General features: G+C 47.3%; 1 protein-coding gene across 1 annotated transcript in view; it reads right to left on the bottom strand.

Annotated features, from left to right (window-relative positions):
• The window catches only part of LOC123080053 (uncharacterized), a 65,622-nt gene extending 40,437 nt beyond the window's left edge, over positions 1–25,185 (bottom strand). Inside the window, exon 1 of the mRNA XM_044502916.1 lies at positions 24,997–25,185. Within this exon, the coding sequence (XP_044358851.1) occupies positions 24,997–25,185 (189 nt within the window). The remainder of the gene's footprint in view (positions 1–24,996) is intronic.
• Between the last annotated feature and the right edge of the window lie 1,144 nt (positions 25,186–26,329).

Raw genomic sequence — 26,329 nt, 5'->3', positions numbered from 1 at the left:
CCATATCCAATAAGGTACAATTATGACGTTCGGACACACCATTACGCTTTGGTGTTCTAGGTGGCGTCAACTATGAAACGATTCCACATTGTCTTAAGTGATTGCCAAACTCATAACTCAGATATTCTCCCCCTCGATCGGATTGTAGGAATTTAATCATCTTGTTATGATGATTCTCAACTTCAGTCTAAAATTGCTTGAACTTTTCAAATGTTTCAGACTTGTGCTCCATCAGGTAAATATACTCGTATCTACTCAAGTCATCGGTTAAGGTGAGAAAGTAATGATATCCACCACGCGCGTCAACACTCATCAGACCACACACATCAGTATGTACGATTTCCAACAAGTCACTTGTCCGTTCCATTGTTCCGGAAAACAGGGTCTTAGTCATCTTGCCCATGAGGCATGGTTCGCATGTCTCACGTGATTCAAAATCAAGTGACTCCAAAATTCCATCAGCATGAAGTTTCTTCATGCGCTTTACAACAATATGACCTAAGCGGCAATGCCACAAGAAAGTGGTATTATCATTATTAACTCTACATCTTTTGACATCAATATTATGAACATGTGTATCATCATTATCGAGATTCAATAAGTATAAACCCCTTACAATGGGTGCATGACCATAAAAGATATTACCCATATAAATAGAACGACCATTATTATCTGATTTAAATGGGTAACCGCCGCGCATTAAACAAGATCCAGATATAATGTTCATGCTCAACACAGGCACTAAATAACAATTATTTAGGTTCATCACTAATCTCGATGGTAATCGAAGAGCGAGCATGCCGACAGCGATCACATCAACATTGGAACCATTTCCCACGCGCATCATCATTTCGTCCTTTGCTAGCCTCCATCTATTCCATAGTTCCTGCTTTAAGTTGCAAATGTGAGCAACCGAACCGGTATCAAATATCCAGGCACTACAACGAGAGTTGGTAAGGTACACATCAATAACATGTATATCATATATACCTTTTTTGACGTTGGCCCCCTTCTTGTCAGCCAGATACTTGGGGCAGCTCCACTTCCAGTAGACAGTTCCCTTGCAATAGAAGCACCCAGTTTCTGGCTTGGGTCCAGCCTTGGGTTTCTTCACGGGAGGAGCAACTGTTTTGCCACCCTTTTTAAGTTTCCCTTCTTTCCCTTGCTCTTCTTGAAACTAGTGGTTTTATTCACTATCAACACTTGATGCTCCTTCTGGATGTCTGACTCAGTGACTTTCAGCATCGTGAATAGCTTGAAGACGGACTTGTTCATCCCTTGCATGTTATAGTTCAACACAAATCTCTTGTAGCTAGGTGGTAGCGATTGAAGAACTCTGTCAGTGACAGCCTCTGGCGGGAGCTCAATTCCCAATTCAGCCAGACGGTTGTAGTACCCAGACATTCTGAGTATGTGCTCACTGACAGACCCATTCTCCTCCATCTTGCAAGCATAGAACTTATTGGAGGTCTCATACTTCTCAATCCGAGCATTCTTCTCAAAGATAAACTTTAGCTCTTGGAACATCTCATATGCTCCATGACATTCAAAACGCCTTTGAAGTCCCGTCTCTTAGCCATACATCATTGCGCACTGAACTATTGAGTAGTCATGAACACGCGACTGCCAGGCGTTCACAACATCCACAATCGCTGGAGGGGGTGGTGCACCAAGCGGTGCATCAAGGACATAAGACTTATGGTAAGCCATGAGGATAATCCTCAGATTACGGGCCTAGTCCACAAAGTTACTTCCATCATCTTTCAGCTTAGCTTTCTCTAGGAATGCATTGAAATTAAGGGGAGCTACTACGTGAGCCATTGATCTTCAACATAAATTTGCAAAGGCAACTTTGGACTATCATTCATGATAATGAGTTGAATTAATCATATTAGTTAAGAACTCCCACTCAAATCAACATCCCTCCGGTTGTCCGAGTGTAACACGATCCAAATTCACCAACCCAAGTCTGATCATCATGTGCTGACATGAGATGAGGTGGTTTCAATGGTCAACATCTCCATATTGATCATATCTGCTATATGACTCATGTTCGACCTTTTAGTCTCTTGTGTTCCAAGGCCATGTCTGTACATGCTAGTCTCGTCAAGTTTAACCCAAGTATTCTGCATGTGCAACACTAGCTTGCACCCGTTGTATGTGAACGTAGAGTCTATCACACCCGATCATCATGTGGTGCTTCAAAACGACGAACTTTCGCAAATGTGCACACTTGGGGAGAACACAATTTTATCTTGAAATTTTAGTGAGGGATCACCTTATAATGCTACCGTTGTCCTAAGAAAAATAAGATGCATAAAAGGATTAACATCACATGCAAATCATAAGTGACATGATATGACCATCAACTTGTGATTTAGATCTCCATCTCCAAAGAACCAACAGGATCTCCATCGTCATAGGCATGACACCATGATCTCCATCATCGTGTCGCCATCGGGGTTGTCACACCAACCATGCTTCTACTACTATTGCTATCGCTTAGCGATAAAGTAAGGCATTACATAGCACTTAATGATTGACACGCAGGTCATAGAATAATCAAAGACAACCCTATGGCTCCTGCCGGTTGCCGTATGCATCGACATGTAAGTCGATATAAACTATTACAAACATAATCATCTCATACATCAAATATATCTCATCATGTCTTTGGCCATATCATATCACAACATACCTTGCAAAAACAAGTTAGACGTCCTCTAATTGTTGTTGAATGTTTTACGTGGCTGCTATGGGTATCTAGCAAGAACGATTCTTACCTACACAAAGCCACAATGGTGATATGCAGGTTGCTACTTAACCTTCTACAAGGACCGCCTTTGTCGAATCCAATTCAACTAAGGTGGGAGAGACAGACACCCGCCAACCATCTTTATGCAACAGAGTCACATGCATGTCTGTCGGTGGAACCGGTCTCATGTACGTGGACATGTAAGGTTGGTCCGGGCCGCTTCATCCCACAATACCGCTGAATCAAGAAAAGACCAAGGTAGGAAGTAATCTGAATATTAAAGCCCACAAACTCCTTTATGTTCTACTCGTGATGTCATCTATGCATAGACCTAGCTCATGATGCCACTGTTGGGGAACAATGCATGGGAAACAAAAAAATTCCTACGCTCACCAAGATCAATATAGGAGATGAACATCTACGAGAGGAGAGATTGCATCTACACACCCTTGTCGATCGCTAAGCAGAAGCGTTAAGAAACACATTTGATGTAGTCGAACGTCTTTGCGATCCAGTCATGATCCGTCCCGCGAACTCCCAATCCAAGTGCCGAACGGACGGCACCTCCGCGCTCAACACACGTACGGCTTGATGACGCCTTCACCTCCTCGATCCAGCGAACGATGGTGAAGTAGTAGCTCGAGTCCTCCAGCAGCACGATGGTGTGATGGCGGTGGCGGTGGACAAATCTCAGCAGGGCTTCACCAAGCACTACGAAGAAGAAGATGGACTACGAGGGAGAGGGAGGGCAGCATCATGGAATAGATGGGTGCGGCTGCCCTCCCTCCCTCTACCCCTCTATATATAGGGGAAAGGGAGGAGGAGGCCCCCCTAGGGTTCCCTAGGGGGTGGCAGCCACCAGGGGGAAACCCTCACTACAAAAAATACACTTCCGTGATGATACGTGTTTGTCACAGTAGGTCGCGTTTTTTGTCATGCATGTACATCCATGACGATTTTATGACAGAATCAAGATAGTCATACCTGTGCTGTCGTAGAAGTTTTCCATGACATTACCAAAATTATCATCACAAAAGTGTCCACTTCCATGACGATAAATCGCGCGTCAGAGAAGTGCTTTCGTCTAGGGTGACCGACACGTGGCATCCACCGTAATGGAACGCCGTTAAGCTATCGGGTCCGGTTTTGGATCCGATAACCCGTTAACAGCCCCGACCAATGGGGATTTTCCACGTGTAAATTCATCATTGGCTGGAGGAAACACGTGTCGGCTCACCGTTGGGACAGATGTCATCCACTCCTTGGACCGAAGGCGCCTATGATACATCGACACGTGGAACGGCCCAACAGAGGCCCATTCCTTTGAGAAGGCCGACCCGTTTGACTTGGTCAAAAGGTGGCAGGCCGGCCCACGGAAAGCCTGTTAACGGCCTGTTCGCATATAGCCCATTTACAGCCCGCTAACCTAGGGCCCGTTATGACCTATCCGAATTAGGCCCAGTAGTGTCATTTGGGCCATCCAATATGATTCCAGCCCATTTTAACTTCCGGCCCATGTATGGCCCATGACGTCTTTCGAACCATATGAGGCCCTTTGTAACTCTTGGCCCATTAACGGCCTGTGGCGAAACTGGCCCGTAATGAACAGTGTATCACATTATACCCATTAATGGCCCATTATTTCAATGGGCCGTTTCCAGCCCATGTTATCTTTCAGCCTTCTCAAGGCCCATTTATTCTTGGGCTCATTTCCAGGATTCGATTACTTATGGCCCGTTACTATAATTTTCTGCTTGTGGGCCAAATTCAGCCCGTGGTTACAGTCGACCCTTTTGTGGTCCGTTAATACGTTGGGCCGTTTTCATAGCGTCATCAAGTATGGCCGATTAACGACGGCCCATTATGGTCGGCTCATGAATGGACGATTCCAACTCTAGCCCGTTTACAACCATAATGCGGTCTGTTATTGGCTCATGTTTGGCCAATCGATCATACGGCCCGTACGAGGCCCATTGATGATACAACCCATGGAAGGCCCATTCTGTCTACGGCCCGTAGAAGGCCCATTGTTTCTATGGCCCGTACAAGTCCCATTGTTTCTATGGCCCGTAGAAGGCCCAGTGTCACTATAGTAAATATGTAGCCCATGGTTATTGTGGCCTAGTTTTAAAAAATAGGTTACTGCGGCCACTAGCAAACCGCGGAAAAAGAACTACATTGACTACAAGCAAACAAATAAACAAGACAACAAGGAAATAAATAAGCAAGCAACTTACGCTAGGCTATCATGGCTATTACACATATTACATCCACGGGGCATCAAAGTTCGCCACCAATGCAAATATAGGGAACAAAGCAGCATATAAACGCCGCAGCAAAACAAGTCCAGAACTGAAACCACTTCAGAAGAGCTCAAGAAACAATATCCTAGGTACCCATAATGCTGGCAATATGCTTAGCAAGCTTATTAACTTTCTCTTGTTTGGCGCTTAAATCCTCCAACGCTTGCTGTTGCACAAGAAAGTATGCATCTGAATTCTGCAGGGACTTCCTCAGTCCTTCGGCTTCTTACCGCAGCACAACTGACTAATGCCTTTCAGCTTGTAGCTGAGACTGAAGAAGCCGAAGTGATTCAGGTAGCGAGTTCAAAGAGCTTGTGCCAGTGGTACTAGCTAGTAACTCGAACACTACATCAACACAGGACTGTGGGGTTTTCTCACTGTCTACTAGATCGTTTTTATCACCTTTCTTGGAGACCAACAGGGTTGTCTCACTATCTTGAACCTTATCTACATTACTTTCTCTACAATTGCATAGTGGGGCGCTCTTCTCCAATATTCTATTCACATACTGCAAGAGAAACAAGAAGACACATTACAGGTTTAGGATGTAGTATACGAAACTCATTTTGGTAAACCGGTTCAGTAGTAAGGTGGACAGGATAACAACATGAAACAAACATATATCTATGTACTATGGTCAATGTATTGTTCATATCATTCTAGTTTATGTTGCCTAATCAAGATAGAGACACAGTTCAACTCATATATTTTTAAGACACAGCAGCATAGACAGAATATAAGTGTGAGAAACTACACAACATTGGCAACACTTGTAATGTGCATCACATGAGAACATAACTGTTTATACAACTGAAACTGAAATCAACATAGAGCAAGAAGTTAGAACAGCAATCCAGTTAAATAAATAGGTTTAAAACATACATGTTGTCCATTGGAGTTTCAGTTAGATCCTTCAAATTCGAAAGTAGTTGGTATGAGTAAATACAGTGATGCAACAACAAAGGAGTATGGACCATAGCTACGGAATCTGACCTGAGAACAGTTGCTCTTCTGCTTTAAACATGGAGTTTGGGTTCACTGTGGTGGTCTTCTTGCTTTGGGCACTGCAGTTGCTTTACAAAACTGCTCGTGTGGGGGTACTCTGTGGTGTACATGGTGCTTTGTCAACTAGAAGTGGGTTACTATCCGCTGGGGTTGCAGTTAGATGGGTTGTAGCTGGTTCTCTGCCCAACGATGTAATGTGCAATCTGGAAGATTCTCGATTGTGTGTGGTGGGGCTAGTTTGTGGGCCAGTACAACCATGGTTCTATCTGCATCGATGGGTAGCACTGTCTTTTGTGAAGAACAGATTTTTGCTCCCTTAGATACTGCCATCACCCCCTCCAATTCAAATGGCTGATAAACAAGAAAAAAACTGAACGTACAGACATTGTATGATAGACAAATGTGGTAATTCACATATATGTTGTCTAACCAAACATGACAACATGACACAATTTCACATATATGATGCCTAACTAAACAGGATGGCATGACACAGTTTCAGATATATGATGGATAACTTAACAGGATATAATGGCATAATTCAACATATGATGAGTATCTAAACAGGATGACATGAAAAAACTATATGATGTCTTTCTAAAATAGGTTGGGATGAAATAATTCACATACATGTTGTCTAAGTATACAGGATGTCATGATATAATTGACATAATTGATTCATATACTAAGCAGCTGGCACTCGCATGTATGCTCTCTAAACTAAGCATATGGAATTCAATATTGTGCATATGATGTATAAACTAAGCAATGCAAGACACCATATGCATGATATGAGAAATATAAACATTGCAACTTAGAGCATACACCTCAGGTGGGATATAGGACTAGTCATCTGTCTCTGAATCCTCCTCTGAGGAGCTCCCTGTAACCATCGAGATATATGCTTCAACAGGTACCATTGCCTGCTCTAAATACATTGTTTTCACTCCAGATTTTTCCATAACCGGCTCAAATGGCTGATACACATGAAGAGTAGTTCAATACTCTACAAAAAAAGACACATTCTGACATTTTGGGCCGAACAAAAAAAAATTCTGTCATACATATGACACTTCTATGACGATAATTGTGACAAAACACGGTATCATCATAGATGTGGTGGGCTCCTACTTCTATGACAAAAACTCATGACAGAAAATGGGCTTTTCATCCTGGGTGGGCCGGAGACACAGCTGCATGACATTCTTTGGGCCGTCCGTGACGGAAAAAACCGTGGTAGAAGCGAGGGCGAGGAAAATTTTGGGGAGTTCCTGGTTACGGTGGGTGGTCGAGGGCTGAGCGGTGCGCATTTCTCTCGTACACGTATGCGCGTGTGTGCGAGGCGTTGGCTCTAACTGAACCCGAGCGAGGCGTTGGGCTCTAATTGAACCCGAGCGATTGCACTGCAGGCTATGCGTTACTGAACCCGAGCGATCGATCGATGACTGTTAACTAAACCCGATCGAGCGATTCCTTCGCTACTGCTACTAATTGAAGCCGATCGATGCTGCCTCTGGGATGAACAGTGAGCGTTGCGGGGGGGGGGGGGGGTTGGATGAACAGGACCCTGATTGATCGAGCCGGTTGGGGGGCTGGATGAACAGGACGACCCCGTGGAGGGCTGGATGAACAGTAGACGGTGGAGGGGTGCCCGTGGAGGGGTGGTTGAACAGTAGCCGGTGGAGTAGCGCGCGGTGGAGGCTGGATGAACAGGAGCCCGTGGAGGCTAGAGGAGGTCGACGGTAGCCCGTGGAGGCTGGAGGAGGTTGAGGGTGGAGAAGAACAATATCCCGTGGAGTCCCGTTTTGTGGTACGCCACACCCCTCCCGATGAACAAGACCCCCGTTTTGACCGTAGCGCTCCAACACAAGTCCGTTTCGTCCGTTTTGCGGTACGCCACACCCCTCCCGATCAACATGACCCCCGTTTCGACCGTAGGAGGTCTGTTTCCTCCATTTTGCAGTACGCCAGACCCCTCCCGATGAACAGGATCCCGTTTCGAACGTGGCCGGTCAAACATAAGCCCGTTTCCTCCGTTCTATGGTACGCCAGGCCTCGTTTCCATCGCCTGTTCCGTCCAAGCCCTCCCGATGAACACGGTGACGCATTTCATTCCGACCCAGCCAGTTGGCTCCCCATGAACACGACAACGACACTGTTTCTCCGTTCCGACCCAGCCATGTACATTAGCCCTGGCCGTACGTATGCGCGAGTAGGCGTTCGAGACCCCGCCCGTATGTACACATACGTGGCCGTATTTTATTTCTTGCACACTGGCCGCTGTATGTACGTGTACATGCTACGTGTGCGCCTCTACTACGACACATGCACGCCTCTACTACGACACGTGCGCGCCTCTACATCCACCAGTATGTATGTACGCGTTTGCGACCAGAATGACAACGCTACGTACGCTTCGACCAGGTGGGTCCTGACTGTCAAGCACTTCCTTGCGTGCGAAGATGTAGCTGGTGGGTCCCAGCAGTTAGGGGGCGAATCATTTTTTTTGCCTAGACGCACTTCCTTGCGTGCAAAGGTGTAGCTGGTGGGTCCCAGCAGTCAGGGGGGAAACGTTTTTTTCGTGAAATACGGTGGCCTGTCCGGTGGGTCCTTGCTGTCAGGTGGATTAATAATTATTTTGCACGTAATAAGGAGGCACTTCCTTGTGACCGTCATGGACCCAGCTGTCAGCCTCTCCATGCATAGTACTCTTTCGATGGAAGTTGGTCATTGACCACATTGACCACGCCGCGCTGAGAGCACCACGGTGGTGGACGACGGCGAGGCCTAGGAAGGGGACGACGCGAAGCCGGGGAAGATGCAGCAGTGGATGCCCATGCGAAGAGGAGTATGAGGGTTCACTGGTTCGGCTGCGGTGCGAGGCTGCCGTCGCTGCAGAATAACAGGGGGTGTGGGTGAGTAGAGGGATGGCCTGGCCAGCGGTGGGAGTAGTAGGGGGCGGTGAGGCCTCCGCAGCATCACAGCCGGCCACGGGAGGCAGGAGCATGCGGCACGACCGGCGCTGCTTTGGGCGGCTGGAGCACGAAGACCAGAGGTTGAAGAAGCACTACGGCCGTTGGATGGACATCGTACGGTCACTGGAGGTAGAATCATTCATATTGACTAAGTTGACAAAGCCCTCCATCCCCGTTAACTTAGTAGGCCCACAAGTCAGCCTCCCACCGAGGTGAGTCCCAGCTAGCAGGGGGAGTATTCATTTTTTTGTGCGTAATAAGGAGGCATTTCCGGTGGGTCCGAGCTGACAGCGGGGGGGAACATTTGTTTGCGAAATACATAGGCCCTTCCAGTGGGTCCCAGCTATCAGGTGGAGGAATCATTATTTTGCGCATAATAAGGAGGCATTTCCCTATGTGGGCCCCTACTGTCAGCCTCTTCCGATGGCTGTTGTTTGTTGACCATGTTGACCACGCCGTGCCGAGAGCACAAACGCGATGGATGAGGGCGAGGCCCAGGAAGAGACCCACCCAGAGCTAGCGAAGCCACCACAGCGGATGCCCTTGCTGAGGGGAGTACGAGCACTGACTGGTCGGCTGTGGGGTGAGGCTGACGTCGCCAGAAAATAATAGGATGTGTGGGTGGTTAGAGGGATGGCCTGGTGGCAGCACAACTAGCCACGGGAGGAGGGAGCAGGCAGTCCCGCCGACGCTGGTTTGGGCGGCTGGAGCAGGAAGATCAGAGATTGAAGAAGCACGGTGGCCGTTGGATGGACATCCAACAGTCACTGCTATGTGTTGACTAGGTTGACAAAGCCTTGCGTACGCGTCAAAAAAATTTAGGACAACGTCATCGTCAACCTAATAGGCCCAGATGTCAGCCTCCAAATCTGTGGAAAACAACATACAACCCATTAGCCATTATTTTCAATAATTTACAGCCCATTTGCTAATTCTTAAGGATATTTGAAGCCCATATTCCTTTTATTAGCATTACAGACCATATATTCTGGGCACTGCTAAAAAATTCAACAAAATTTTGCATATTTCGGTGGGGTCCGAACTCTTTTAATCACAAAATTTCGAGTCACCTTAAAAATAATTTTCAAAAAATTATATCAAAATAAAATTCAAAAAACAATTCTTAGCAAAAAAAGAATGAAATTTAGAATCTTAACTAGCAAGATGCCCGTTCGTTGCACGGAACATGAAGATGCATTTGTATGAGTAGTTTATCTTGTGGGAGAAAAGATGATATTTTAATGTAATTGCCAGTTGGCTTTGGTTTTTATAAGAGTAGAGAGTAGAGAAATCCTAAAAAAATATGATATTTTAACGCAATTGCCGGTTGGCTTTGGTTTAAAAATTTACATCCCATTTCTTACAACTTATAGCCCGTTTTCTGGGGAAGCCCATTTCTTACTACTTACATCCCTCCTCGTCTTGAAAGATTTGCAGCCCAGCAGGGCTGAGAAAAGCAAGTAGGCCATGGTTTTGGTATTCTCCAAAATAAAAGAACTAGCACTACAAAAAAATACACTTCCGTGATGATACGTGTTTGTCATAGTAGGTCGCGTTTTTTGTCATGCATGTACATCCATGACAAATTTATGACAGAATCAAGATAGTCATACCTGTGCTGTCGTAGAAGTGTTCCATGACATTACCAAAATTATCATCACGGAAGTGTCCACTTCCATGACGATAAATCGCGCGTCACAGAAGTGCTTTCATCAAGGGTGACCGACAGGTGGCATCCACCGTAACGGAACGCCGTTAAGCTATCGGGTCGGGTTTTGGATCCGATAACCCGTTAACAGCCCCGACTAATGGGGATTTTCCATGTGTAAAATCATCATTGGCTGGAGGAAACACGTGTCAGCTCACCGTTGGGACAGATGTCATCCACTCATTGGACGGAAGACGCCTATGGTACCTCAACACGTGGCATGGCCCAACAGAGGCCCATTCCTGTGAAAAGGCCGGCCCAGTAAAAATTAGCAGGCCAGCACATATAAGGCCTACTTGTGTCAGGTCCATTTAAGCCCACGGCCCATATGAGATGAGCCAATTCGGCCCGTCAATGGCCCGTTAAAGATTTGACACCATTGCAGCCCATCGTCAGTTCGAGCCCGTTAACAGCCTGCTATATATCTGGGCTCAATATCGGCCCGATGAGATTTTGGCCTGTTAATGGCCCGTTTAATGGATGGGCCAATTTTTAGGATGTACATCTTTCGGCCTTTTAACGACCCATTTAAATGTTGGGCTAGTTTCCGGCCCGGTTTGTCTTTCAGCCTGTTGACGACCCATAAATCTGATGGGCCATTTGTTGTCGGACCTGAGTTTCAGCCTTTTAGTGGCCCATTTAAGTGTTGGGCCAATTTTCTGGCCCGGTGTCACTTTCAGCCTGTTGACGGCCCATAAATCAGTTGGGCCATTTTTAGTCGAACCTTAGTTTTGGCCTTTTAGCGACCCATTTAAGTGTTGGGCCAATTCCCGGCCCTGAGTGACTTTCGGCCTGTTAACGGACCATAAATGAGTTGGGCCGTTTGTAGTCAGACCTTAGTTTTAGCCCTTTAACGGCCCATGCCCTTCATGGTCCAATACCAGCCCGGTTTCTCTTTCGGCCTGCTAAAGGCCCACAACACAGTTGGGCCATTTACAATACGACCTGACTTTCGGCCTCTTAGCGGCCCATGGTCTTCATTGTCCAGTACAAGCCCGCTGTCTCTTTCGGCCTGCTAAAGGCCTACAGTATAGTTGGGCCATATGTAGCCCAAACTTAGTAACGGCCTGTTAATGGCCCGTGAAATAAACCGGGGCCACCTGTTGCCCGCTTCGATGTCGGCCTGTTAACGACCCGGGAGGTAAGAGGGCCGACCATTAACTTTCGGCCTAGTAACGGCCCATTAACTTAATGGGCCCACTAAAGTTCGTACATGTCTTTAGGCCAAATTAGATAATTTGAGCCCATTACGGTGAGCAATTATGCACAGGACCAAAACCGACCAGGCAAAGGTACGGCATACAGGGAATAACGTTGCACATCCAGCATATATTACAGGAAACTACATCCACTGGGCAATCAAAGATTGATGCCAGTGCAAATAAATGACTAGAACCTAACCATCTACAACGTCACAATCTGCAACCTCAGCACAGATGACGCCCACAAGCATGTGGGCAAGTTCTTTCTGCTTTGCTACACTGTCTCTGAAAACATTGATCAGTTGTTGTGTCACACGACTCTGCACCTCTGATTCATCCACCATTTCCATCATTGCTTCAGCCATTAATTGGTTCACAAACATACATTTATTCTGTTGCATTCGAGACAGAGGATACTGAACAGATTCAGATGGCGATTTTGGCAGGCTTGTATTATTGATAGTGGAGAGTGTCTCGACCACTGCATCATAACATAAATTAGGACAGGAACCAAATAGATTAATCATGAGTTATTGCCATATTACCTGGCCTAGATTTATTGGAAAGAAACAATGGGGTTGCCTTGCTGTTTTCAGAGTTTGTCTTCTTATCTTCAGCAGCCTGCACAAAATTAACACACTAGCATTGCTATCATTGGCCAAGTCAGATAATAGGAAAGCAACATTGACACAACGAATGTTTGGGCAAGTAGCCTACACCAAATTGACACAATATGACACATCTATCATCAGCCAGGTAAGGTAGTACGAAAGTAACATTGACACAATGAATGAATGGGCAACCAGAGAAGCACTACAATTCAGTAATGTGCGTCATATGAGATAGTACATTCATGCAGCTCAGTATGCAAAACTACCAGGCAGTTTTCCTTACAAAGATCAACATTGGCACCTTTAACATTTTGCTACAACTAATTTAATATCAGATAAAGGTTAGATTCACGCCGATTAACAAAATACATGTTGATGTAAAAATATAGTGATATACAACAGGTACTTACATCAGCATTGGAGCACAGAGAATTCCCGCAAGATATTTTCCTCGAATACGATCCCAATGGAGGAAGTCTTCTATCGTTTAACCTTATTTTCTAAAAGAGAGATGGGTAAGAAACATGTAGAAAATATGATCAGAATGCTATAAAATTTCATGATGCAAGGATATGCACACGCTTCTTAGAATGGAGTTGACATTCTTTTGCTGGACTGGAGCGGACTAGTTCTTTGGCCACTGGAATCTGCTTATTATCAGTGGGAGTTGGGCTTCTCTGTGCTGGAGCAGTATCTATGAAAAATGGAGTTGGTTTATTATCTCCTGGCGTTTGGATCTTTTGCGAAGACCTGGTTTGTAACCCTTCAGATTCTAATAGAGCCGTCTTCCCCTTGCATGCCTTATATAGAAGAATGATGATTTAGTTATAAAACATGCTACAACAGAGATGGAATAGGTACCGAAGAATAGAAAGGCATGAAATATTGACATGTATTCCCTCGATCAGGAAATAAATGGACGGGTCTAGGCGTATTTCAGTTCTAGATACATCCAGTTTTATCCATTTCTGCGACATTTAATCCGGACAGAGGGAGTATGATGTAAGAGCTAGGGATATGACAGGACAACACAGTAAAAAAACACTGAAAAACCCACTGCAGAACCAAAGTATTCAAACCCACTGATATGAGATAGTAGACTCATGCAGCTCAGGATGCAAAACTACCAAGCAGTTTTCCTTACAAAAATCAACATTGTGGCCTTTAATCATACATTTTGCTACAACTAAATTTAGATCAGATAAAGGTTGGATTCACGCCAATTAACAAAATACATGCTGATGTAAAAATATAGTGATACAACAGGTACTTACATCTACATTGGAGCATAGAGAATTCCTGCAAGAATCTTTCCTCACAAACGATACCATTGCAGAAATTCCTCTATCTGTTAAGCTTATTTTCTAAAAGAGAGATGGGTAAGAAACATGTAGAAAATGTGATCAGCATGCTATAAAATTTCATGATGCAAGGATACGCACACGCTTCTTAGAATTGAGTTGACATATTTTTGCTCGACTGGAGCGGACTAGTTCTTTGGCCACTGGAATCTGCTTATTATCAGTAGGAGTTGGGTTTCTCTGTGCTGGAGCAGTATCTATAAAAACTGGAGTTGGTTTATTATCTCCTAGCATTTGGATCTTTTGCAAAGGCCTTGTTTGTAACCCTTCAGATTCTAACATAGTCGTCTGCCCCTTGCATGCCTTGTATAGAAGAATGGTGCTTTAATTATAAAACATGCGACAACAGAGAGATGGAATAGGTACTGAAGAATAGAAAGGCATGACATATTGACATGTATTCCCTCCATCCGGAAAAAAATGGATGGGTCTAGGCGTATTTCAGTTCTAGATACTTCCTTTTTTATCCATTTTGGCAGCATGTAATCCGGACGGAGGGAGTATGGTGTAAGAGCTAGGGATACGACAGGACAACACAGCAAAAAAAACTAGTTGAATGTAAAACTATATGCTAGCGGAATACATACAGAAATAACCAAGGCAACATACACGTGTATGATTGGGAAAACAAGATGGCATTGCAACAAAGCACTAGAACAACACTTCAATGTAAAAAAACATGGTATGGCAGACAGATGAAGTACATACTGATGAATAACAATGCATAAGATATTCAGAAGCATGATGTCCAAATTAAGCAGATGGCATTGCGATAGAGTAGAATGGCAGTACTTGAATTTGAAAACATGTTATCATGAATGGAATAGGTACTGAAAAATAGGAAGGCATGACATATTTACATGCATGATCAGCATGCTAAGCACATGGCATTGCAACAGAGTAGATACACTCCAGGACATTATATGCATGTTGTACCCATATCACAGGCCAAGTTAGAGCAAGGACCTTGTGGGGTGAAGAGGATTCATCATCTTTCTGCAAGTCTTCTGAAGAACTGCCTTTACATATTCCATCATATTGGGTATCATTGACATCAACTTTATTGGCCTTTACATTGCTCCGTGAGGTTCTTGTGGATATATCAGTGTGTGCAATTATATCTGACATGCATGGAAGACAACTAGTAGTTAGATTTATATAAATGAGTGCCTGTAGGAGACGACATAAATAGTAGGGCTGGGGTTAACTAGCAACAACAGGTCTCATAAACTAAAGGGAGAACACAGATGAAAGCTACATAATATGTATCGTTTGTACTCAAGATTAACTAGATGGCACACAAAAGTATTAACGAACAACATAGGTAATACTAGAAGTGGTATAATACTATAATCACTAGCCTGTGGGATAGCATTGGCTGATGGATGATAACTATGGAACAACGTTACCTAAAGAACAAGTATCTTAGCTGAACTATGGAACAACGTGAACTCCTGAACAAGACCCGTAAGAGATCAACAGGAATATATAGTGAAATGTGATGATCTATTTTCCGTGCTTAAATGAATAACAAAGCCATAAATGTTGCACACAAGTGAGATGAGGGTACAACCTATCTGGCTGCCATCCATAGGAGTGAGCATCATGTGCTGACTTGTCGATGGCCCTGCAGTTGTTGTGGCTGTCCATGTCGGGCACGCGCATTTGATGCAGGGAACTGTTGAGTGGGGACTGTAGCTCCTTTCTGGTGTATGCTTCCCTTGTTGGAGCAGCTGCGGTGAGTCGGAAGACGGTGTGTCTGAAGATGCAGATAACACATAAAGTTAAGAACGACATATCTCTTTGATCCGAAGAAATACACTAAGAGATCAACAGCAAGGTACAAGAGTGGTCACACGTCTGTTGACTGAAGACTAAATTGGGGTCACACGATTTTATTTTATTTTGGTACTGTCCGATCTATGCCGGATGGCTTGATGGCCGTCTTGTGCCTCCCGGCTGACACTGTTCGGAATCTTCCCCGAAGAGCCAGCGACCAACGGCAGAGCAGCCTGCCTCCGCCGTCCCGGCCCCGTCCAAAACCCCGCTCCCCGCCCCACCGCACTGCCGTGGTTGCGCCGCCCCCGGGCCAATCCACAAAGACTCCCCGTCATCCAGATCCGGCGACGGCAGTACCTTCAACCCACGCAACTCTAAAAGATAGCCATCTAAGCGCTGCTTCCGCGGCGAACTTGCGGCCCCGCACCCTTACGTTAGACACCAGCCAACCGGCAGCCTAGGAGCTCCGCCGCCTCGAGGGGTGCTGCTTCCCATTGGGAATCGATTGGCCCAGAATAAAAATTCAGACAACTGACGCCTAAATAAAGTGATTTCAGATGAGGGTGCGACCTATCTGGCGCCATGGTGAAGTAGGCAGGTCCAGCTGCCGAGTTGGTGAGGCCGGCGCGGTTGCGGTGGTGACCAGCGGCAGGGAAAGAGCGATGTCGCGATGGTCGACGGCTACGCGGAAGCAGTGCCAGGACTCTGGACGGATCCGAAGTTGGAGCCGCTCCGGCACCATGAACAACGGCGGGGGTGAATCGGCTCTGGTACAGTTCACGCGGCCGTCATCGAGGCAGCACCAGCATCACGGAGTAAGAGGCACACGGCCCAATGCACGGCGACAATTGGAAAGCGTCTCCGACATTAGGGAGGAGGGCGGCTGTGAAATTGGTGCGGTGGGGGGCGCCATGGAGGTGGGGCTGAGGTTTCGCGGCTCGGGAGAAGGGAGCTTCCCGGGGAGAAGGTGATTTGGCGCCCACGAGGTATGAATGGGGGCGGGCGGGGGGTGGGGGATTGGGAGGGGAGTGGAACCATGTCTTACGGACGCATTTGTTTGAAATGTGAGGGGGAGTTATAGTTCTACCCTTGTCTATAGGATTCTCGGCTTGGGTATGTGTACTGAGGGTCGGGGATAGCAGAGTAACTTTGCTTCTCCCCAAAAGTGGGCGGGAGCGATTTCGGGCGAGGAGGGCGTGTTTTGAACTATAGTGGGCGCGAGCGAATTCGGGTGAGGAGAGCGTGTTTTGAAATAGTGGGCGCGAGCTATTTTGGGCGAGGAGAGCGTGTTTTGCCGACCATGGTTTATGAATTATTCAGCACGTGTCATTTCGGCCGAGGAGAAGGCGCGCTTGGATGAAGTTACGAACCTACCCTCGATGTACAACGGGCCAATTGATGCGTGTCCCACATAGGACGGTAATTTCGCGTCTCCCATTTATTTGCTCGGGCGAATTCCTCCGAGCAGAGAGGATGTTTAACGGTTCGTTAAAATTTTGGGAGAACGAGCATCCACATCTACCTTACCAAGTCAATTCGAATCAAATTTTGAAATATTAGCTTGCCACTTCTTTTTTAGATGGAGAGATGATGCTCGGGAGTAATGTGTTTTTACATGCTCGTTGCTAGCGATTTACTATATGACAAATAGCTGACCCACTCAAAAATGCGAATCAAACCCAAAATGAAATATCTCGATTCAATGAACTGCTCATTCAGTAGGTCAAAATAGTGAACTAAATCCAAAATTGAACACCTCAATCGAGTAGCATGTTGTACAGTATTATAGTACTCCATGAACATGTTGAAAGTCAAATTAATGAACTTGTTTGATATACGCATATATCCGTTCGTGTGTGGATTGCAGACAACACGGTCTCCAATTTAAATATTTGAATGCAAGTTTATATCAGTCTTTGATGCATAAAACGCGACCTCTGTCACATCCCCAGTTCAGGCCTTGCTTGTCTTTGCTTTAGCTTCCATGCATCATGTTTAAATTCTCTTGAAACTTGAAATGGGGGATGTTCAAACCCTAGCATTAAAAAGGAATCCACCAGGTTCAACTAAAATATTTTTCAGTGAACCCAAATGGCCTTCAAAAATGTCCATCATTTTTGGAAATGCTGGAAACAGCAACCATAGGTGATGCACATTTTTGCATGACATTTTGGATTATTGAATTAACACATATTGTATTTTGAATAGGAGCAAATAAATACTATAAATAATTTATTGCTCCAATAATTCTGATTTTTTGTTGAGGGCTTTGGAATAATCCTTTTTAGTCCCTGCAAAATTTATCAGAAGCAATAAAATTAGTTTGGTTCAAAAACCAAATTAAAACAAATGTCAAAAATAGAAAACAGAACAAAAGTAGAAATGAGAGAGAGAGAGAGAGAGTACCTGGGCCACTTACCTGGCCTTACCTGTAGCCGGCCCATTAGGCAGCCCAGCCCACCTGGCCCTGCCAGTCATCTCCTAGCTGCTGCCAGGAGGACGACGCCGTGTCGCCCACGCACGCACGCGCAGCGCCACCTCCTCCCTCCCTGCCTGCCTGCCCCCTTCCACGACGCCGCTGCGGACGCCACGACACCTCCTGGACCCTCCTCGCTCTCTCCCTCACCCTCACTTCCCCCCTGGATTCCTCTCTCTTCCCCACCGAGCGCCGCCGTCGCCACCGACACCGTTCGCCGCGGCCACAGCCACCTCCCCGCCTCGCCGACGACCCAGGAAGCTCCGCCTCGCCCCCCTCTTCATCCTCACCCAGACGAAAGGCGCCGGAAGCCCCTGGATGCCGCTAGCTCCGCCGTTCCCCTCCTCAGGTCCCGGCGATCGCCGCCGTGATTCCACCGCCATCCGGACATCCCCGAGCTTGCTGAGCCGCCCTACCGACTCCATGTGAGCCCCTTCTTCGTTTCCCCCTAACTCCATGCCCGATTTCGAGCTCTAGCCGCTTCCTCCACCGGAGCCGAAATGCCCCGCCGCCACGAGCTCGACTCCAGCGAGCTCGTTCGACCCCAGCCCCTCCTACTTGGCTTTCTGGATGCGCAAGAGCAAGGGCTATGCCCTGGTGCCCTCAGCGTGCTAAACCGACGTCTCTAGCGCAAGTCCGGCGTGCCCCCGCCGTGTTCTGTGGTCGCCGCCGGCTGGTCTCCGACGTGCTGACGTGGCGCCATCATTAGGGGCTAATGACCCTACTAATTAAGCCCTCTCTCACTGACATGTGGGCCACCCTTGTTAATTTTAGTTAGGTTAGTTTAGCGCTAATTAACCTAGATTAGTGACTAACCTAACACTAACTAACTCTGTTTAGTTAGTCAACTAACCACTGACATGTGGGACCCACAGGTCAGGTTTGACCTGGACCTGGCGTGTTGACTCTGCTGACATCACCCCGACGTCATGCTGACGCAATTAACAATTTTCTGAATTTAAAATAAATCCAGGAAATTCCAGAAAATGTTTAAAACTTGTAAAATTCATATAAATTCAACCGTAACTCCAAATGAAATAATTTATATATGAAAAATGATCAGAAAAATCCAATCTATCCATCTGTACCATTTTCATGCATGTTAGAACAACTTATAGATGCTGTTTAGCACAAATCATATAATGACATTTAAACCTTCACATATGGAGTTTGCATTTGAATCTTGGATTCAAACCAACTTCATTTAACTGGCTCCTAGTTGCATTAGCTCAGACCACAACATATTGCCATGTCATGATCATGCATCATATTGTGCATTGCATTGATTGTGCTTCTTCTTTGTTTGTCGGTGTTTGTCCCCTCTCAGTAGACGACGTACCGACAATGAGTTCAATGACACTGATGAAGAGCTATACTATCTTCAGAAGTGCCAGGCAAGCAAAACCCCCTTGTTCATTCCGATACAATCCCACTCTCTCGCTCCTGCTCTCTTTTACTGCATTAGGACAACAACGACATATCTGTTACTTGCTGCGGTAGTTGAACCCCTTTATCCTCTGCATGACCTGTCATTGCCACAGTAAATAGATGAAACCCACTAGCATGAGTAGGAGTTGTTTGAGCCCTGATGTGCCTACTCATACATGCTTGTTTGTCATGCCTGCTACTGCTTAGAGTTGAGTCAGGTCTGATTCTTCGGGGTTGAATTGGAGGTGTGTGAACATGTCCTACTGTTGAGAGCTAAGTGTGTGAACATGATTTGGTAAAGGTAGCGGTGAGAGGCCATGTAGGAGTACATGGTGGGTTGTCTCATTGCAGCCATCCTCAGGAACTGAGTTCTGTGTTTGTGATCCATGAACAGCTACTACCACACATTGGGATCCTTAATTGACTCTCTCGACTTATTAATCAACTCGATCTCTGTCCAAGACTTGCAACTAGTTTCTGGTGTTTGTAGGTAGTGTTAGTAGTCTACCAAGTGGCACCCGGTACAGGTGGGCTTGGGACAGACTAGGCACAGTGGCACGGTGTACCAAGTGGCACCCGGATGGTGGGCTTGGGAACCCTGCTCACATCGTTTGGGGCCGTGAGCGACACCCCGGCCGGATCTCCTTGCGGATGGAACCCGAATAGGCGATAAACCTGGACGAGAGACTTGTGTGGTTAGTCAGGTCGTGGCCGACACCCTCGCTGGGCTTCCGCTTGAAGGTTGCCGAGTACATGTCGTGTAAACGGCGGTAAGTGGTGAGAGCGTGTGTGAAGAAGTACACCCCTGCAGGGTTAACATTATCTATTCGAATAGCCGTGTCCGCGGTAAAGGACTTCTGGGTTGCCTGTACAGTTCATAGACAAGTGAAAGTGGATACTCTAAAATACGCAAGATAAGTGTGAGTGCTATGGATGGCGTTCTCGTAGGGAGACGGGAGCAGATCCATAGTGGTGTATTGATATGGTGAATATGTGGACTCGTGTGCGCCACCTCAAAAGAGTTACTTACAGTCGTAGTTCAGGTTAGCCACCGAGTCAAAGCTGGCTTGCTGCAGTTAAACCCCACCACCCCTTTGTTGATACTGATGCATATGTAGATAGATCTGATGTAAGTCTTGCTGGGTACATTTGTACTCACGTTGCTTAATTTATGTTTTTGCAGAGAGACTCCAGTCTCGCTAGTAGTACCGCGTGGACTTCGACGTTTAGCTTGCTACCTCAGCTACGATCTTGTGCCCTCGGCAGGATCTGGTAGATAGTCAGGCTTCTCAGCCTTTTTCATTTGTAGATGTCTGTACTCAGACATGTTAAGCTTCCGTTTGTGCTTTGACTTGTATGCTCTGATTGTTGGGTCATAAGACCCATGTTTGTAATATCTCGCTCCTCGGAGCCTATTGAATAAATACTTGAGTCATAGAGTCATGTTGTGATGCCATGTTGTATTTGCACATATCGAGCATATTGTGTGTATGTTATTGAAATGCTTGGTATGTGTGGGATCTGACTATCTAGTTGTTTATCCTTAGTAGCCTCTCTTATCGAGAAATGTCTCCTAGTGTTTCCACTGAGCCATGGTAGCTTGCTACTGCTCCGGAACACTTAGGCTGGCCGACATGTGTCCTTCTTCGTTCCTGTGTCTGTCCCCTCGGGGAAATGTCACGCGATGAATACCGGAGTCCTGTTAGCCTGCTACAGCCCGGTTCACCGGAGTCCTGCTAGCCCAGTGCTACAGCCTGGATTCACTCGCTGATGACCGACACGTTCGATGTTGGGTCATGGATGCCTGTCCCTGTAAGTTTGTGCCACTTTGGGTTTACGACTAGCCATGTCAGCCCGGGCTCCTTATCATATGGATGCTAGGACACTATCATATACGTGTGCCAAAAGACGCAAACGGTCCCGGGCAAAGGTAAGGCGACACCCGTGGGATACCGTGTGTGAGGCCGCAAAGTGATATGAGGTGTTACATGCTAGATCGATATGGCATTGAGTCGGGGTCCTGACAACCTCCCTCTCTGCTGGACTCATGTTCTCTCTCTCTCTCTCTCTCTCTCTCACTCTCGCGGACAATCTTCAATTCTGTCGCACGCATCCGACACAAAAACCTTGTTGGTCCCTCTCCCTTTCTCTCTCTCTCTCTTTGTGTGTGTGTGTGGGGGGGGGGGGTCTTTCTAGTCCGCATTCATATATACACCATCTATAGGTCTCTCTCGCACACTATGTATGATACTATAGCTAGTCCAAGCTAGATATCCTGGGTGCACTCATCGTACGCACACAAATTCCTTGGCTCTTTGCCCGTAACTCTCTCACGCACCACTATGTCGTCTCGGAGCACTTCCCCCCTCTCTCAAACTCTCCATCCACTTGGGTCACACATACACATGCATATCTCACTTGCACTCGATAGGCCCATCTAAAACTCTATCTCTCTCCATCGTTCTCTCTCCATCTCACACGCACACACACACACAATCTCATGCCCAGCTAGCCAAGTATGATGGTCTCTCACTCAATTGTAGGCACACGCAGTCCCCCGTATATGTAGATGACTAGCTAATCTTAGTCTCCATCACAAACATGTGCATGGTCTATCTCGATTTCTCCCGGGGCATCTTTCTATCGCGCACGCACTCCCTCGATCTCCCACCCATATAGTCCCCTCACAATCTCGAGGGGATCTCTCTATCACAAACACACCCTCTCTCCCTCCCCATGCGTCCATGCCATCCATGTATCCCTCTCGACCTTTTTTCCTTGTTGGCCAGACCTCTATTGGACATGTGCTACAGGGGTGTCTCTCTCCGTTGCAAACAATCACACACTAGCTATCTTCGTGTATCTCCTCGCCTCACTTTTCCATCTCGGAGATGCATGCGTGATATGTTCGCATAAGAAACGAAAAAACACACACTCTCTCTAATTTTTGTTGTCACTTTCTCTTTCACACACATACTCTTTTTGCACACTTACTCATTCTCCTTCACACACACTTGATCTGTCTCGACTGAGGCACTCACCTCCGTCCATAGCACATAGATTTATTGAAAAGTCAAACATCACAAAGTTTGACCATGTACGTGGAGAAAAAGAATTACATCTAGTACGGCAAACATATACCATTAGATTCACCATGAGATGTAGTTTTGTATGATGTATCTTTGGTATTGTAGATATAAATAACATTTGCGTAAACCTGATCAAAGTTTCCAAAGTTTGACTTCTAAAAAATTCACATGCACTGCATTATCAAGAGGATGGAATATCTCTTTCCCCCTCTCAGCTATCTGACGCACCACTCAGCCTTATCGGGGCTCCTCAATCTCTCTCAAACTTTATTGGTCAGTTTGGTTCGTGACCTGACCCTCATGCCTTGAAAGTCGGTACTGCCTGGTGTGGACGTGAGATGTAAAATATTTCTGCCTGGCCAGGCTTGTGTGGTGCTGAAGCGTTTGGTTCATGCCTGGGCCAGGCAAAGCATCAATGTCCCATCAATCAATCCATGCATCAATTATTTAATGCTAATATCCATCCATGTTGCTGTTAGCCTCGTGGCCACACGACCAGGCGTTCGAAATCGGTCGCTTGGGCCAGGCTACTTGCAGTGTCTGGAGTTCAGCCAGGCTAATTAAAGTGCAAGGGAACCCAGCCCATGCGGGCTTTCTTTTCACAGGGTAGCAACCAAACAAGCGTGCATGAAATCCAGCCACAACCCCAGGCCACGTAAAAGATGCTCACGGCGCAAGCCAAATGGGCCTTATATCTCCCTGGTTCACACATACACATGTCTCGCTCGCGCTATACATATAGACCCATCCAACACTCTCCTCCCTTGTTCTCTCTCCATGTGACACGCACCCCCCTAAGTACCATAATCCCTCACTCCATAGACTCTGTTTGGATCCATGGGTTAGAGTTAGTTTGGGTTAGTTTGGAGTCAACTAACCCAAAAAGATCCAAACAGGAGGGTTAGTTTAGGTTAGATGCATCTAACCCATCCAAAAGAACTAACCCATCCAAGAGGTGCTTATTTGGGTTAGTTCTTCTCGGGACCACTAATAAACACTTTTTTCTCTTGCTCTCCCCGCAGCAGATCCCTCTCCACTTCCTCAAAGCTTCTCGTCCTCTCCCTCCCTCCCTCCCTCTTGCACCGCCCGTGAAGGTGCCTCGCCGTATCCGCGCTCCATCTAACCCTGCCATCCAAACACCACTTTACTTAGAGTTAGTTCAGGGTTAGAGTATCCAAACAGGGCCATAGGTGCAAGCAATCCCCCCTCCTAAGTATGATTATCTCTTACTAGCCATCAAGAACACACGTATTGTCTCCTTCCATCCATACGTCTATCTCGATATCTCTCGGGGCATCTTCTATCGCGCACACACCTTGTCACTCGACTCCCACCCATGTAGTCCCATCACAATCTCTAGGGGATCTCTCTATGACAAACATACACTCTCTCCTCCCCATGTCTGCATTTTCTCCGTACGTCTCTCTCGACCTCTCTCCCTTGTTTGTCAGACCCCTCTTGTCCACGTGCTAGGGGTCTTCCTCTCTCGGTTCCAAACAACCACACACTATCTCCTCATCTTGCCTCCGTTGTCGAAGATGCATGTGTGATATGTTTGCATAAGACACACATACTTTTTCTCATCGTGTGTTGTCCATGTCTCTTTCACACACGCAGACACACTTTTTTCACTCTCTCTCTCTCTCTCTCTCTCTCTCTCTCTCTCTCTCTCTCTCTCGTCAGGCCAACTCCACCGCGCAACCCTATCCTGTCCGCCCCCGTCCATTTGGGGTAAAAGGGACAAAAGAGACGGCCCAGCGCGCGGGCGCAAACGGACTTTGTGTGCGCTTTGTGTCCGCTTTCGACCCATCCCCGGCCCAAACTTGCGCTGGTTTTGGGGTGAAACAGAAAGCGCGCGGACGGGCGGGACGCGCGCGCTTGTCCTCCCCTGGCCCGCCTGTCAGTGGGAGAAACCAAACCCCCCCACGCCCATTTGGCGCCATTTCCCCAAACCCTCCCGCCTCCCTCCCGCCGCCCCCTTTCTCGTTCGTCCATGGCCGACACCCCGCCGAGTCCCGGCTGCCTGGCCATCGACCCGCCAGCAAAGGTGAAGAAGAAGGCGCCAAGGAAACTGCGGTCGGAGTGCACGCCGGAGGAGATCGCCAAGTTGGACGCGGAATCGGCGAAGAGGAGGGAACAGAGAGCGGTCGTCAAGCTCAATGCCGCCGCGGCCAAGAGAGCCGCTATGCGTGAGGAGCTGGAGGCCGCGCGGTGCAAGGCCGCTGCCGACGAGAAGGAGGACCTCGTCAACAAATCTCACGCCATCCTCATGCTTGGCATGGGCCGTCCTGCCGGGTTCCCTACAGCGGCCGTCGCCCCGGCGAGCACCAGCTCATCGGTTGCGCGGCCTACACACTGCCAGTCGCTGACATCGCGCACCACGCCCATGTCGCCCGGCTTCCCTCCACCAAGGCATGACGGACAGACCCATTTCTCGGGGTCGCCGGAGGTGGGCTTGTTCGCGCCGTACACACCGCGCCCCGCGGCCGTCATCGACCTCAACGTCACGCCCGGGTCCAGCAGCGGCGGGCGGCCATCCGTCGAGATGCTAAGAAAGCAGGCACGGGCACCGTTCACGGGCACCATGCCGGACCCCCGTGTCTTGTTTGACGGAATGCCAACCCCAACGCTAGCGGTCAACGACCCCTTCTACAACCGCTACATGGAGGACGTGATCTTCGACGGTGGGCATGGTCGTGCCTACGACCCCGATGAGACCCAAAGTCAGGATGGCCGCGCCGAGTACGTCCCTGATGAAGGTGGGAACGATCGTGCTGACTACGACCATGGTGACTCGTGGCATGAAGACGATGACATCTATGTCGAAGGTGATGATGAAGAAGAAGAAAGCAATGACGTTGATATTAGTGGTGCGCCATTGTTCATCGACGAGCTCACCCAAAGAGCAGAGGCACAAAAGAAGAGGAAGAGCATTCGCACGGGTTCATATACACAAGATGAGGACAAGTTGATTTGCCAAGCTTGGATGGAGATTAGCCAAGATCCGAGGACCGGCGCGCAACAAAAGGGCATTGTTTTTTGGACGAGAGTCCACAAAACGTTCCATGAAAGGAAGATGTTTGAGCCCTTCCAAATTACAAGAAACCGTGGCATCGGTTCGATTCAAAAAAGATGGTTGTTCATCCAACAAGAGTGCAACAAGTATTGCACCGCATTTGAGAGCGTTGAAGCACGGCCCGTGAGTGGTCTCGGCGTTGGGGACATGGTATGATCTCCTCTTTCTAGCCCTTTCCTTGCTACGGACATGAGACTTTGGCCGTGTATATGTTTGCATGTTCACTTGTTGTTGTTGATCATGTGGTGTAGGCATTCCAATCTTTGGAGGCATTCAAGGCCCGGCACAATGACAAGCCATTCACTCTTACACATTGTTGGACGCTCATCAACATGTGCCCTAAGTTCAAGGACCAATACCGTGAACTACAAAGGAAGAGAGGACTGAAGACGGCCAAGTTCGCGGGAGGTGGGGATGGCGAGGCGTTGAAGAGGCCGAGGGGCAAGACCAACTCCAAGGTGGACGACATACGTGACGCCTCATCCATGGCCTTGCATGAGACTTTGCATGGCATGATGTCCCAAAAGGATGTGAGGGACGAGAAGAAGCGGCAAAGCAAGG

This window comes from Triticum aestivum, chromosome 1B (genome assembly GCF_018294505.1).
Source record: "Triticum aestivum cultivar Chinese Spring chromosome 1B, IWGSC CS RefSeq v2.1, whole genome shotgun sequence".
Taxonomy (NCBI): domain Eukaryota; kingdom Viridiplantae; phylum Streptophyta; class Magnoliopsida; order Poales; family Poaceae; genus Triticum; species Triticum aestivum.
Note: the sequence above shows the minus strand (reverse complement) of the source record. Positions and strands in the feature narration are given on the sequence as shown.